This window comes from Chiloscyllium plagiosum, chromosome 5 (genome assembly GCF_004010195.1).
Source record: "Chiloscyllium plagiosum isolate BGI_BamShark_2017 chromosome 5, ASM401019v2, whole genome shotgun sequence".
In the NCBI taxonomy this organism is placed as follows: Eukaryota; Metazoa; Chordata; class Chondrichthyes; order Orectolobiformes; family Hemiscylliidae; genus Chiloscyllium; species Chiloscyllium plagiosum.
Window position 1 is genome coordinate 104774968 of NC_057714.1, and position 13900 is coordinate 104788867.

The 13900-nt window shown below is 45.1% G+C and overlaps 1 protein-coding gene across 6 annotated transcripts in view; it reads right to left on the reverse strand.

Moving 5' to 3' along the window:
- dpp6a (dipeptidyl-peptidase 6a) overlaps nucleotides 1-13900 on the reverse strand; it is a 1472261-nt gene that overhangs the window by 150155 nt on the left and 1308206 nt on the right. For all 6 annotated transcript variants that reach the window (XM_043690726.1, XM_043690728.1, XM_043690729.1 and 3 more), the window contains exon 9: nucleotides 6718-6872. In XM_043690726.1, the coding sequence (XP_043546661.1) occupies nucleotides 6718-6872 (155 nt within the window). The remainder of the gene's footprint in view (nucleotides 1-6717; nucleotides 6873-13900) is intronic.

Below are 13900 nucleotides of genomic sequence, written 5' to 3' on the forward strand. Positions count from 1 at the left end.
TTTTTATTCAATTTGCACCATCTGCCACAGTGGGATTTGAACCCATGCTACCGAGATATTAGCCTAGAGCTCTTGATTATTACCTCTAAGCCACCACATCTCTGTTAAGGGTGGGGGTGGGGGGGGGGGGGGGGGGGGGGGGTGTGGTGAGAAAGTGACAGAGGTATTGTTCTTATGGGTGACTTCAATGTCCCCAATATTGACTGGAACCTCCTTAGTACACATAGTCTGGATGGAGCCGATTTTGTCAGGTGTGTCCAGGAAGTATTCCTGACTCAATATGTCAGGGGATGCCATATTGCATTTGGTGCTTGGCAATGAGCCAGGACAGGTGTCAGATCTCTCGATGAGAGAGCATTTTGGTGACAGTGACCACAACTGCCTCATCTTGACCATCCACCATGGAGAGGGATAGCATAGCAAACTCTGTGTGGAGTTTGCACATTCTCCTCGTGGCTGCGTGGGTTCCTACGGGTGCTCTGGTTTCCTCCCACAATCCAAAAATGTGCAGGTTAGGTGAATTGGCCATGCTAAATTGCCCGTAGTGTTAGGTGAAGGGGTAAACGTAGGAGTATGGGTCTGGGTGGTATACGCTTCGGCGGGTCGGTGTGGACTTGTTGGGCTGAAGGGCCTGTTTCCACACTGTAAGTAATCTAATAGCAAGGTATTTAATTGGGGGAGGGGGAAATTATACTGCTATTAGACTGTGGAGTATAAATTGGGAACAATTGTTCAATGGGAAATGTACAATAGAAATATGGAAGCTGTTTAAGGAGGACTTGTCGCAAATGTTGAATAACACTGAGACAGACAAGGAATGGCAAGGTGAAGGAGCCTAGATGACAAGAGCAGAGGAGCTTCTCATCGAAAGGAAGAAGGAAGCATACTTAAGGTTGAGGAAGCAAGGACCTGGCACAGCTTTAGAGGATTACAGGGTAGCTAGGAAAGAACACAAAAATGGACTGAGGAGAGCTAGGAGGGGGCATGAAAAAGCCTGGGCAGGAAGGATTAGGGTAAACCCGAAGGCATTCCACACATACGTGAGGTATAAGAGAATGATCAGAGAAAGGGTAGGGCCATTTGGGGATAGCGGAAGAAGCTTGTCCCTGGAGTTTGAAGAGGTAGGTGAGGCCCTAAGTGAGTTTTCTGCTTCAGTATTCACTAGAGTTGATAGTGAGTCCACTGTAGACCAGGTTAATAGGCTTGAATAGATTGATGTTAAGTAAGTGGTTGTGCTGGAAATTCTGGGAAACATCAAGATAGGTAACTCCCCAGGGCCAGACCAATGGCCCAACATTTCAACTCCCCCTCCCACTCTGCCAAGGACATGGAGGTCCTGGGCCTCCTTCACCGCTCAGCACTGTCCCCATGACTTGTCCGGACTTGTCCTACCTGCCTATCTCCTTTTCCACCTATCCACTTCCACCCTCTCCTCCCTGACCTATCACCTTCATCCCCTCCCCCACTCACCCATTGTACTCTATGCTACTTTCTCCCCACCCCACCCTCCTCTAGCTTATCTCTCCACGCTTCAGGCTCACTGCCTTTATTTCTGATGAAGGGCTTTTGCTTGAAACGTCGATTTCGAAGCTCCTTGGATGCTGCCTGAACTGCTGTGCTCTTCCAGCACCACTGATCCAGATATATCCATGGTTATTACAGGAAGCGAGGATTGAGATTGCTGCACCTTTGGTGATGATCTTTGCATCCTCACTCTCCACGGTAGTAGTATTGAATGATTGGAGGGAGGCGAATGTTGTTCTTCTGTTCAAGAAAGGCGGCACGGTGGCACAGTGGTTAGCACTGCTGCCTCACAGCCCCAGAGACCCGGTTTCAATTCCCGCCTCAGGCGACTGACTGTGGTGTTTGCACATTCTCCCCGTGTCTGCGTGGGTTTCCTCCGGGTGCTCCGGTTTCTTCCCACAGTCCAAAGATGTGCAGGTCAGGTGAATTGGCCATGCTAAATTGCCCGTAGTGTTAGCTAAGGGGCAAATGTAGGGATATGGGTGGGTTGCGCTTCGGCGGGTCGGTGTGGACTTGTTGGGCCGAAGGGCCTGTTTCCACACTGTAATGTAATCTAATCTAATGTAATCTAATCTAAAAAAAGGGAATAGGGAAATCCCTGGGAATTACAGACCAGTCAGTCTCACATCTGTGGTAAGCAAGGTACTGGAAAGGATTCTGAGAGGTAGGATTTATGACTATTTGGAAAGGCATAGTTTGATTAAAGATAGTCAGCATGGCTTCATAAGGGACAGGTCATGCTTCACAAATCTTATTGTGTTCTTTGAGAATGTAATGAGACAAGTTAATGAAGGTTGAGTAATGGATGTGGTGGAAATGGATTTCAGTAAGGTATTTGGTAAGGTTCCTTACAGTAGGCTCACTTAGCAAGTTAGGTCTGGGATACAGGGACATTTGGCTGTCTGGATACAGAATTAGTTGGTCAAAAGAAGACAGCGGAGTGGTCGTGGATGGAAAGCATTCTGTCTGGAGGTCAGTGACCAGTGGTGTCCTGCAGGGATCTTTTCTTGGGCCTCTGCTCTTTGTAATTTTTATAAATGTCTTGGATGAAGAAGTGGAAGGGTGGGTTAGTACATTTGCCGATGACACAAAGGTTGGTGGTGTTGTAAATAGCATCGAGGGCTGTTGCAGGCTACAGCAAGACATTGACAGGATGCAGAGCTGGGCTGTAAAGTGGCAGATGGAGTTCAACCTGAATAAATGTGAAGCGATTTTTTTGGAAAGTCAAATTTGAATGCTGAATACAGGTTTAAAGACAGGATTCTTGGCAGTGTGGAAGAACAGCGGGATCTTAGGGTCCACGTAAATAGACCCCTCAAAGTTGTCTCCCAAGTTGATAAGGTTGTTAAGAAGGCGTATGGTGTTTTGGCTTTCATTTACAGGGGGATTGTGCTTAAGAGCTGCGGGGTTTTGCTGCAGTGCTTTAAAACCCTGGTTAGACCACACTTGGAATATTGTGTCCAGTTCTGGTCGCCTCATTATAGGACGATGTAGATGCTTTAGAGAGAGTGCAGAGGAGATATACCAGGATGCTGGCTGGATTGGAGGGCTCGTCTTATGAAGAGAGGTTTACTGAGCTGAGGCTTTTCACACTGGAGACACGAATGAAGAGAGGTGACTTGATAGAGGTGTACAAGGTAATGAGAGGCATGGATAAAGTAGATAGCCAGAGCCTTTTCCCAGGGCAGAAATGGCTGTCATGAGAGGTCATAATTTTAAGGTGATTGGAAGAAGGTATATGGGAGATGACAGACATAGGTTTTTTACACAGAGTGTGGTGGGTGGAAGTAATGCACTGTCAGCTATGGTAGTAGAGTCAGAGACATTAGGGACATTTAAGCAACTGCTGGACAAGCACATGCATGGCAGTAAATTAAGGGATGTGTAGGTTAGCTTGATCTTAGATTAAGGTAAATGCTCAGCACAACACCGTGGGCCGAAGGGCCTATACTGTGCTGTACTGGTCTATGTTCTATGTTCTAAGTGAGAAGATAAGAGAAGTAAAATGAGGTGAATATCTGGGCAATAGTGATCATCATATAATATAATAGACATGACAGCAATGATATATGATTAGTCCAGATGATGACAGTGAAGAATATCAATGTGTTAAGAACCAAGTTAATAGGGAATTTTGAGAAACTTTGTAGCTCAGGTTGAGATTTTGGATGTAGGTTTGCTTGCCGAGCTGGAAGGTTCATTTTCAGACATTTCATCTCCATTCTAGGTAACATCTTTAGTGAGCCTCCAGACAAAGCACTGCTGATGATTCCTGCTTTCTATTTATATGTTTGGGTTTCTTTGGGTTGGTGATGTCATTTCCTATGGTGATGTAATTTCCTGTTCTTTTTCTCAGGGGGTGATAAATCAGGTCCAAGTCACTGGGTGGCATGGTGGCTCAGTGGTTAGCACTGCTGCCTCACAGCACCAGGCTGCCAGGTTCAATTCCAGCTTCGGGAGACTGTGTGGAGTTTGCACATTCTCCCAGTGTCTGTGTGGGTTTCCTCCCACAGTCCAAAGATATGCAGGTCAGGTGAATTGGCCATGCTAAATTGCGCATAGTCTTATCGTTATACTAATCATAGTGTTAAGTGCATTAGTCAGAGGGAAATGGGTCCAGGTGGGTTACTCTTTGGAGGATTAGTGTAGACTGGTTGAGCTGAATGGCCTGTATCCACACTCTAGGGAATCTAATCTAATCAATGTGTTTGTTGATAGAAGCATAGCATTCCAGCTGGAACTCTAAGAATTCTTGTGTATGTCTCTGTTTGGCTTTTCTTAGGATGAATGTGTTGTCCCAGTTGAGGTGGTGTCCTTCCTCATCTGTATACAAGGATACTACTAAGAGAGGGTCATGTTGTTTTGTGACTAGTTGATGTTCATGTATCCTGGTGGCTAGTTTTCTGCCTGTTGTCCAATGTAGTGTTTGTTACAGTCCTTGCACGGTATTTTGTAAATGACATTAGTTTTGCTTGTTGTCTGTAATAGGGTCTTTCAAGTTCATTAGCTGCTGTTTTAGTGTATTGGTGGGTTTGTGGGCTACCATGATGCCAAGGGGTCTGAGTAGTCTGGCAGTCATTTCTGACATGTCTTTGATATAGGGGAGTGTGGCTAGGGTTTCTGGACGCATTTTGTCTGCTTGTTTGGGTTTGCTGCTGAGAAATCAGTGGACAGTGTCATTGGGTACCCATTCTTTTTGAATACACGGTATAGGTGATTTTCCTCTGCTCTGCATAGTTCCTCTGTGCTACATTGTGTGTTGGCTCATTGGAATAATGTTCTGATGCAGCTTCGTTTGTGGATGTTGGGATGATTGCTTCTGTAGTTCAATATTTGGTCCGTATGTGTTGTTTTCCTGTCTACGCTGGTTTGAAGTTCCCCATTGGCTGTTCGCTTGACTGTGACATCTAGGAATGGCAGTTTGTTGTTGTTTTCCTCCTCTTTAGTAAATTTTATGCCAGTAAGGGTATTATTGATGGTCTTGAAGGTTTCCTCTAACTTGTTTCGTTTAGTGATGACTAAGGTGTAATCCACGTAGCGGACCCAAAGTTTGGGTTGGATGGTTGGCGGAGCTGTTTGTTCGAGTCTCTGCATTACTGCCTCTGCTGAAAACCCTGATATCGGAGATCTCATGGGTGTTCTGTTGGTTTGTCTGTAGGTTTTGTTATTGAAGATGAAGTGTGTGGTAAGGCATAGGTCCACTAGCTTGACGATACTGACTTTGCCGATGAAATGGGTGGTGTTTGGTGTTTGTGTCTTCGGGTCTTCTAATAGTGTGGTCAGTGTTTCTTTGGCCAGGTTGATGTTGATTGATGTGAACAGGGCTGTTACATCATTGGACGGCATTGTGTCTCAGTAGTTAGCACTACTGCCTCACAGCGCCAGGGACCCAGGTTCGATTCCAGCCTTGGATGCCTGTCTGTGTGGAGTTTGCACATTCTCCCCTGGTCTGCATGGGTTTCCTCCCACAATCCAAAGATGTGCAGGTCAGGTGAATTGGCCATGCTAAATTGCCCATAGTGTTAGGTGCATTAGTCAGAGGGAAACAGGTTTGGGTGGGTTACTCTTCGGAGGGTCAGTGTAGACTTGTTCGGTGGAAGGGCCTGTTTCCACACTGTAGGGAATATAATCTAATCTAATCATCAAAGGAGACCATTATTTCATCCTCTTCTTAGTGTCTTTGATGGTCTTCAGGAATTCTTGGGTGGAGTGGATGGAGTGGCCTAAGTCTTCTACTAAGTGTTTTAGTCTGTGGCATAGCTTCTTAGCCAATCTGTAAATTGGTGTTCCAGGAAGTGAGACTATGGGTATGATACCGTGCAAGGGCTGTAACAAACACTACATTGGACAAACAGGCAGAAAACTAGCCACCAGGATATATGAACATCAACTAGCCACAAAACATGACCCTCTCTCACTTGTATCTTTACATACAGTTGAGGAAGGACACCACTTTGACTGGGACAACACATCCATCTTAGGACAAGCCAAACAAAGACATGCGTGAGAATTCCTAGAAGCATGGCATTCCAACCGGAACTCTATCAACAAACACATTGACTTGGACCCGATTTATCACCCCTGAGAAAAAGAACAGGAAATTATATCACCATAGGAAATGACATCGCCAGCCCAAAGAAACCCAAACATATAAATAGAAAGCAGGAATCATCAGCAGTGCTTCTCCTGGAGGCTCACTGATGATGTTACTGAGTATGGTGACAAAACATTTGAAAATGAACCTTCCAGCTCAGCGAGCAAACCTACATCCAGAACCAAGTTAATAAGGGTCTGAGAATATGACTTAGAAAAATAACATGGACACCTATATCATCATACAACAATGTAGAAGAATAATAGTAAACATTTCAGTGGGAAACTATAACCTGCTAGAGGGGAAGAACAGTGAGGTCCTTTTTAAAGCCTTTCCCTCCTCAGCTTAAACTGATGCCCTCTGGTTTTGGACTCCCCACCCTGGAACAACAGTGTTTTCATAAAAGCATTTACGTTATGATAAATAGCCACATTTCTGAAAGAAAGTTTCCCAAAACTCCTAACAGCTCAAGAAGAGGCAGGCCCAGTGCATTTTGTGTGTGGTTAATCTTCAGTTTGATCCAAATATTTTACTTTGAATAAACATGAAAAACCTGCCTGCATCATTGTCAGTAAGCTGCTTTCCCCTTTAATAGTTACCTTTGGATAAGGATATGTCTTCCCAGTGGGATACAAGGAGCTAAGATACATCGGGATTTCCATTGTGTGGACCTTTGTGTCATTAATTGTAGCATAGGCCAACCTGGCTCCATCCGGGGACCACCAGTGAGCAATATTGGTTTTCAGAAGTTCTTCTGTGAAGATAAACAGAGTGGCTTCATTTTATGAGAGACAACTAAAAGCATTCTACTGGTTAGAGGCATTCTGTAGAAGCAGTACATATTTAATAGATGAAGTCCAAATATGGTGAAATAGTAGTTTAGGGTGGTACATCCCTTAAACTGTGTGCAATTACCCCAACAAGCAATGTTTACAACAATTGATAATAGGTTCATGGTCACCATTAACGGGACTAGAGCTACAAGAGTCATAGACTTACATACTACAGTCCAACTCATCCACGCTGACCAGCTATTTTAAGCTGATCTATTCCTGTCTGCCAGCATTTGGCCCGTATCCCTCTAAACCCTTCCTTTTAATTAACCCACCTGGAGACATTTTAAATGTTGTATCAGCTTAAAGGAACTGTATCAGCTTCCATCACTTCCTCTGGCAACTCAATGAGTGAAAAGGTTGCCCCAAAGGTCCTTTTTAAAGCCTTTCCCTCCTCAGCTTAAACTGATGCCCTCTGGTTTTGGACTCCCCACCCTGGGCAAGAGACCTTGGCTGTCCACTCTATCCACAAGTTTACAATTCCAGATTTTATGAACTGAATTGAGACTTCACCAGCTGTCGTTGTGGGATTTTGGACTCCTACTCACAAGCATTAGCCAGGGCCACTGCATAACTAGCTCAGTGACATTTCTACTCTGGAGATAGTGAGACCTGCAGATGCTGGAGAATCAGAATGGATAAAACGTGGAGCTGGAAAAAGCACAGCAGATCATAGGAGCAGGAGAGCGATGAAATGTTCTGATCTGAAACATCGACTCCCCTTTTCCTCTGATGCTGCTTGACCTGATGTGCTTTTTCCAGCTTCTCTCTTTATCCACTCCGACATTACTACTCTGCCATCTTTGCCCCTGTGGTGCTTCCTGTGGATGGTACTCAGTGCGGCCAGTGTGTGTCAGTGGTGCAGAGTTGACTGCTGAAATTGGCAAGTGGAAGCTAACATTCTTTGTTGCACAGGGAGGTCTGGAGTGCGTGCCTGAGAAGGTGGGTGTAAACAGATTCAATGATAACTGTAGTGATCAAACAAGGTGGCCAGGTAGATCACATTGAGTATGAGTTCCCAGATTTGGGGTTATTAACCTGGCCCAATCAGGGAGCCCTAGCTGACAGATATAAACAGGAGTCTCCTCCCCTTCGCTGTTTGATCACACAGCATTGCCCTTTGATGTGAAGGGCACTACTTGTCATTGGCCACTCGGGTGTTTCCTTTCTTCCTGGTGGTGTAAATTTGAATAAAGATTTGTGCACCTTGTGTCTTTCTCTGCGTCTCACACCTGCATACACACACCATGGGTGCTGGGGGGAAAATAAGCACTACTGCAGCTAGGCGGTAGTGTGGGGGTAATAAAAACAAATTTTAAAAAATAAACAGGAGTCTCAGGAATTCTCCTCACTCTGGCTTACAGCTAGCTGGTCAGAGTCCATGTTCAGAGGAACTTTCGATTATCCTGTATTTGATTATCTGAATATCAGACTATCCAGCAAGATTGCAAGGTCCGATGCTTGGCTAAACTGTGTTATCCAGCATTCGATTACCCGGAATTCAATTAACCAAATGAAATACTCCCCGCCCGTGTCCTCTGTACTGTGCACGTGTAAATAAAGGACGGCTTAGTAATGGGATACTGGCGTCTGTGGATTTACTTCAGTAACCTTCAAAAGGAACTTGGATATATACAGGAAATTAAAAATTTTGCAGATTGGGAGGGAGAAAGTCCAGACAGGGAAGGAAAGCTCCACGATCTCAGAACTAAAAGGAGCAGAAATGTCTTCAACCAGAGAATAGGAGCAAACTGAAGAAGGCGTTAGATATAGTTTCTCGAGTTAAATTGAATTTGGGGTATTGGGGAAAAATCCAGTTGTCGAGTGAAAACTTTGTTAAGATAGCTGACTCAGCTGACTGACAGACAGTTATCACCTGAAGCGTGAGAAAAGCCTTCACAGGTATTAGTTACTTTTGAAACCAAAAGAACCGTGGATGCTGTGAATCAGAAACAAAAACGGAAGGTGTTGAAAATGCTCAGCAGGTCTGGCAGCATCTGTGGAGTTCTGAGGAAGGGTCACTGGACCCGAAACGTTAACTCTGATTTCTCTTCACAGATGCTGCCAGACCTGCTGAGCTTTTCCAGCAACTTCTGTTTTTGTTTCGGATTAACAGCATCCGTAATTCTCTCGGTTTTAATTGCTACTGAAACTTAACAAGTGTGAGTCATCTCAGCTCACCTCCACTCTATTTACGACAGGCCCTGTTAAAAGCACATGATCACTCAATTTTGGATGGTGAGGAAGGAGAGAGCACATTGGGAGTGAGACACAGTCTAAGTGAGTATATAGCTTGGGGAATGTGGCGGCAGTATGGGAATTTGTTGCAGAGGGGTGGAAGTGCTTTTTTGGCTCATAGTTTGTAAGGTTTCTTATTTAAATGGGATAAAAGGAGCAGGGGTCCAACACAAAAGACTGACATCACGGATAAATGGTGAGTTCATTTGTTAGTGGTAGCTACTAATTTGACTATCCATTCAAGATTACTTTCACCAAAATAGAAAATGCTGGAAAATCTCAGCAGGTCTGGCAGCACCTGTAAGGAGAGAAAAGAGCTGACATTTCGAGTCGAAATGACCCTTTGTCAAAGCTAAAAAAAAAGGGAGAAATAGGGAGGTATTGAAGTTAAATGGGGGAAATACTTACAGGCTACAAACTGGGGAAAAAGGTATGATTTAAAAAAAAAATCAAATTAAAAGCTAAATAAATAAATAGAGATGTTGGGCCAAGCAATGTATTATAACTGCATGATGTGGGAATTGGTGGACCCCATTGTGGTTCATAGTGACCACATCTGGAGCGAGTGTTGGCTGCCTGAGGAACTTCTGCCCAGAGCTGTTGAGCTGGAGTCTGAACTTTGAACACTGCAACACATCAAGGAGGGAGAGAGTTCCCCGGACATTGTGCTTGAGGAGGCAGTCACACCCTTTAGATTAACTACCCCAAATTTGATCATGGTCAGAGACAGGAGGGTGTGACTACGAGTGAGGCAGATAGAGGGATCCAGGGGGTAGTGCTGAAGGGATCTCAGCCCTTGAGCTTGTCTAACAGGTTTGAGATTCTTGCTCCCTGGGTGGACGAGAGTGGGGGCTGGAGGGAAGATGAGCAAACTGACCATAGCACTGTGGTACAGGAGCTATTCAAGATGGAGAGCAAAGAGAAAGGCAGTTGTAATTGGGGACAGTTAGTCAGGGGAATAGACACTGTTCTCTGTGGCAAAGATTGAGAGTGCTGTGTTGCCCGCCTGGTGCCCGGGTTCAGGATATCACATCTGGGCTGCAGAGGAACGGGAAGTGGGAGGGGAAAGGTCCAGTTGTCACGGTGCACATAGGTACCAATGATATATATAGAAAGAGGAAAAAAGTTCTGCTGAGGGAATATGAGTAGCTCAGGGTAAATAAAAAAAACAGAACCAGAAAAGACAATAATTTTTGGAATACTACCTGAACCGTGAGCACAGGGTCAACAAGATTAAAGAGGCAAATCTGTGACTCAAAGATTGGTATGGGAGAAATGGATTTGAATTCATGGGACATTGACACCAGTACTGAGGAAGGAGGGAGCTGTTCCAATGGGCTCGGCTCCAGCTGAACCTTGCTAGGACCAGAGTTTTGGCAAATTGCATAACGAGCGCTGTGGGTAGGACTTTAAATAGTGTGTGTATTGTGGGGAGAGGGGGTGGGGAGGGTGGTGGGTTCAGCTGCATGGAGAATTATGGGAAAGGTTAAAGAGAGGTGGGCTCAGCAGAGGTTATTAAAGTTTCCAGGAAAATAATAGGGCAGAATTTAGATAGGCTCAGGAATCTAACTTCAGGCATAGCAGATAAGGGAACAACTACGAGAAGGGGGGCAGTCAACACCGAACTGAGGGTGTTGCATTTAAATGCATGTGGTGTACGGAACAAGGTAAATGAGCTTATTACATAGATGGAAACTGGCAGGTCCAAATAGAGACGTGGCCATAAGGATATCAGGGCTGGAACAACAGGCAGAGGGCAGTGCCGAGTTGGAGGGTTGGGACTGGGATAAGATAGGGGGAGGGGAAATAGGGTGAAATCCACATTGATCCCATGTGGTTGCAGGGTCCCAAGGTGGAAGATGAGGCATTCTTCCTTTAGGCGTCAGGTGGTTACGGTTTGGCGATGGAGGAGGCTCTGGACCTGCATGGCCTTGGGGGGAGTTGGAGGGGGAGTCAAGGTGTTCAGCCACAGGGTGGTGGGGTTGGTTGGGGAGGGTGTCCCAGAGTTTCTCTCTGAAACGATCTGCAAGTTGGTGTCCTGTCTCCCCAATGTCGAGGAGACCACATCGGGTGGAACGGATGCAGTAGCTGACATGTGTAGAAGTACAGGTAAATTGCTGGTGGATGTGGAAGGATCCTTTGAGGTCTTGGATGGTGGTAAGGGGAGCGGTGTGGGCAGACCAAGTACATGCAGGTCATGGACCCAAACCCTAACGACCTGACCCCTGGAGGAAGATTGCCACGTCTTCTGCCTTGGGACCCTGCAACCACACGGAATCAATATGGATTTCACCAATTTCCCCATTTCCCCTCCCCCATCTTATCCCAGTCCCTATCTGTCCAACTTCCTTCCCATCTATCTGCTCCACCTCCTCTCTGACCTATCAGTTTCACCCTCATGCTCATCTACCAATCATGTTCCCAGTCACTTCATCCCAGCCCCAACCCCCCTCCCATTTATCTCTCAGCCCCCTTGGTCCACAAGCCTCATTCCTGATGAAGGGCTTATGCCTGAAATGTCAACTCCCCTGCTCCTCGGATGCTGCCTGACCTGCTGTGCTTTCCCAGTACCACACCCGTCGACTCTGATCTACAGCATCTGCAGTCCTCACTTTCTCCTAATGACTTTGTTTTGTTTTTAATGATGAGCCACCTCCTGTGTAGCCAAATCGAAGTTTACATACAAAGCCCGTTATGAGCAATGCAGACCTTCAAGGCTGAGCAGTCTCCCTTTATAAGTACTCTAAATACTCAATTCCAAAATACCCAATTTTAACAATCTAATTACTTATGTAATAATTGACAAAGACTGCAAACAGTTAGAATCAGTGCACTGAAGAGGAGAAAACAAGCAAGTCCAGGGAGGAGTAGTGTGCACTGATCTAATCCAAGAATGCCTTAGGCAACTTTTCTCCTTATCCCGGGTGGATGATTTTTAGGCTCGCAGCGTGCATTTTACATTTTGAAGATACAATCATAACGTGATGAGTTAAGTTCGGTCAGAAAATGCCAAAGGCTTTTAACAGCGGATCAACTTCTGAAGAAAGTGTAACACAGCTTCTGATATCACCTCCCGCATATTATGGCCCTGGGAAAGGCAAGGGATTTCGGTCGAGCATCTGAAGTGAGTGTTTGATTGAACTCCCGACAAATTAATCGGATTTATTGCGATCTGCCTGACAGGGATCATTCATTTCACTGAGATAGGACCAACCCAATGCAGAACCCCCAACTTTGACCAGCACAGTTATCGAAACATTTCAGAATGGTTTCTCAGATATTCTTTACTCATTCTTCTTATGTGGGAATCATAGAAATTTACAACATGGAAGGAAGCCATTAGGCCCATCGAAGACTTCACCTGACGAAGGGGCAGTGCTCCGAAAGGTTGTGATTTCAAATCAACTTGTTGGACCATAACCTAGTGTCATGTGTTCGCTGCCTTCAGTCGCCAGAAGGACAAGGGTTCCAGAAACATCAGGTTTCTCTCCGGTTCACACTCCATCCTGACTTAGAACAAAACTGTCATTGGATCAAAATTCTAGTAGGACAGAGGGCATAATTATATCAAATGGACTGTAGTGATTCAGGGCTGAAGCTCACTACCACCTGCTCAAGCAGCCGTAGAGATGGGCAATAAACATTGGCCCTTTGTCAACAACACTCACATCCAATGGACTTTTTTTTTTAAAATGTTGCTGTCCCAGATTCCCCACTGACTGCCAATGTAGTTATGCTGCCCACTTTGGTCAGGTCTATTAAATCCAACCCATTTACTTCTTTGTGACTGAGGTGAAATCATCAGAGTCTGAAAGAATATAATGCTGAAGAAGTGGACTATCACATGACTGCTGGACCTTTGATTAAATCACAAAGCTTTCCATTGTATGAAACAGAAAACTTAAATTAACTCGACTGGAATGTGGCTTTATGATCTTCATAAACCTGAGATTACCCTTAAGCCATGTTTATTCACTTCTCAGTTATTAATATCTTCAAACCACAGACTTTTCATATTGTGTCCCATTGCTCCGAGGATTTTTATCTTTTTAACTTGATGGATTCACCATTTTGCAGGGTAGAAGTACTCATGGCTTCATTCAAAGGGTTTTCCTGCATTGTTAAGAGTCACATCAGTGTATCCACACATCCCTACCTGGTTTCTCCCTCCCTGTCAATCCTGGTTTTCGCTGCGTGTAAGCAGTTTCATGTATGGGGAGCTGGCATTGCTAATTAAGAAGATCACTGTCGAGCAATCACCTCTACGGAATTACACGATAGGCACATTTAGATATTTGGAATGAGAAAGAGTGGCAGGGTTACAGGATAAGAATAGTTATCAATTCCTTCTCATTCTCTTTACTGGTAGATCAATCACAACTCCTATAATGTGTAGCACTGGCCCTTAAGTCAGATTTAATTCAAAATAGATTCCCTCTCAAGCTGCCTGAGAAAAGTCTGCTTGATTGTTTGCAGTGAGAGACAGAAATACTGCAGGCACTGACATCCAAAGTAGACAGGCAGGAGGCTGGAAGAACACAGCAAGCCAGGCACCGTCAGGAGGTGGAGAAGTCAACAATTCGGGTGTAATCCTTCTTCAGGGCTCACCTCCTGATGCTGCCTGGCTTGTCGTGTTCTTCCATCCTCCTGCCTGTCCCTCCTGATGCTGCCTGGCTTGCTGTGTTCTTCCAGTTTCCAGCCTGTCCCTCCT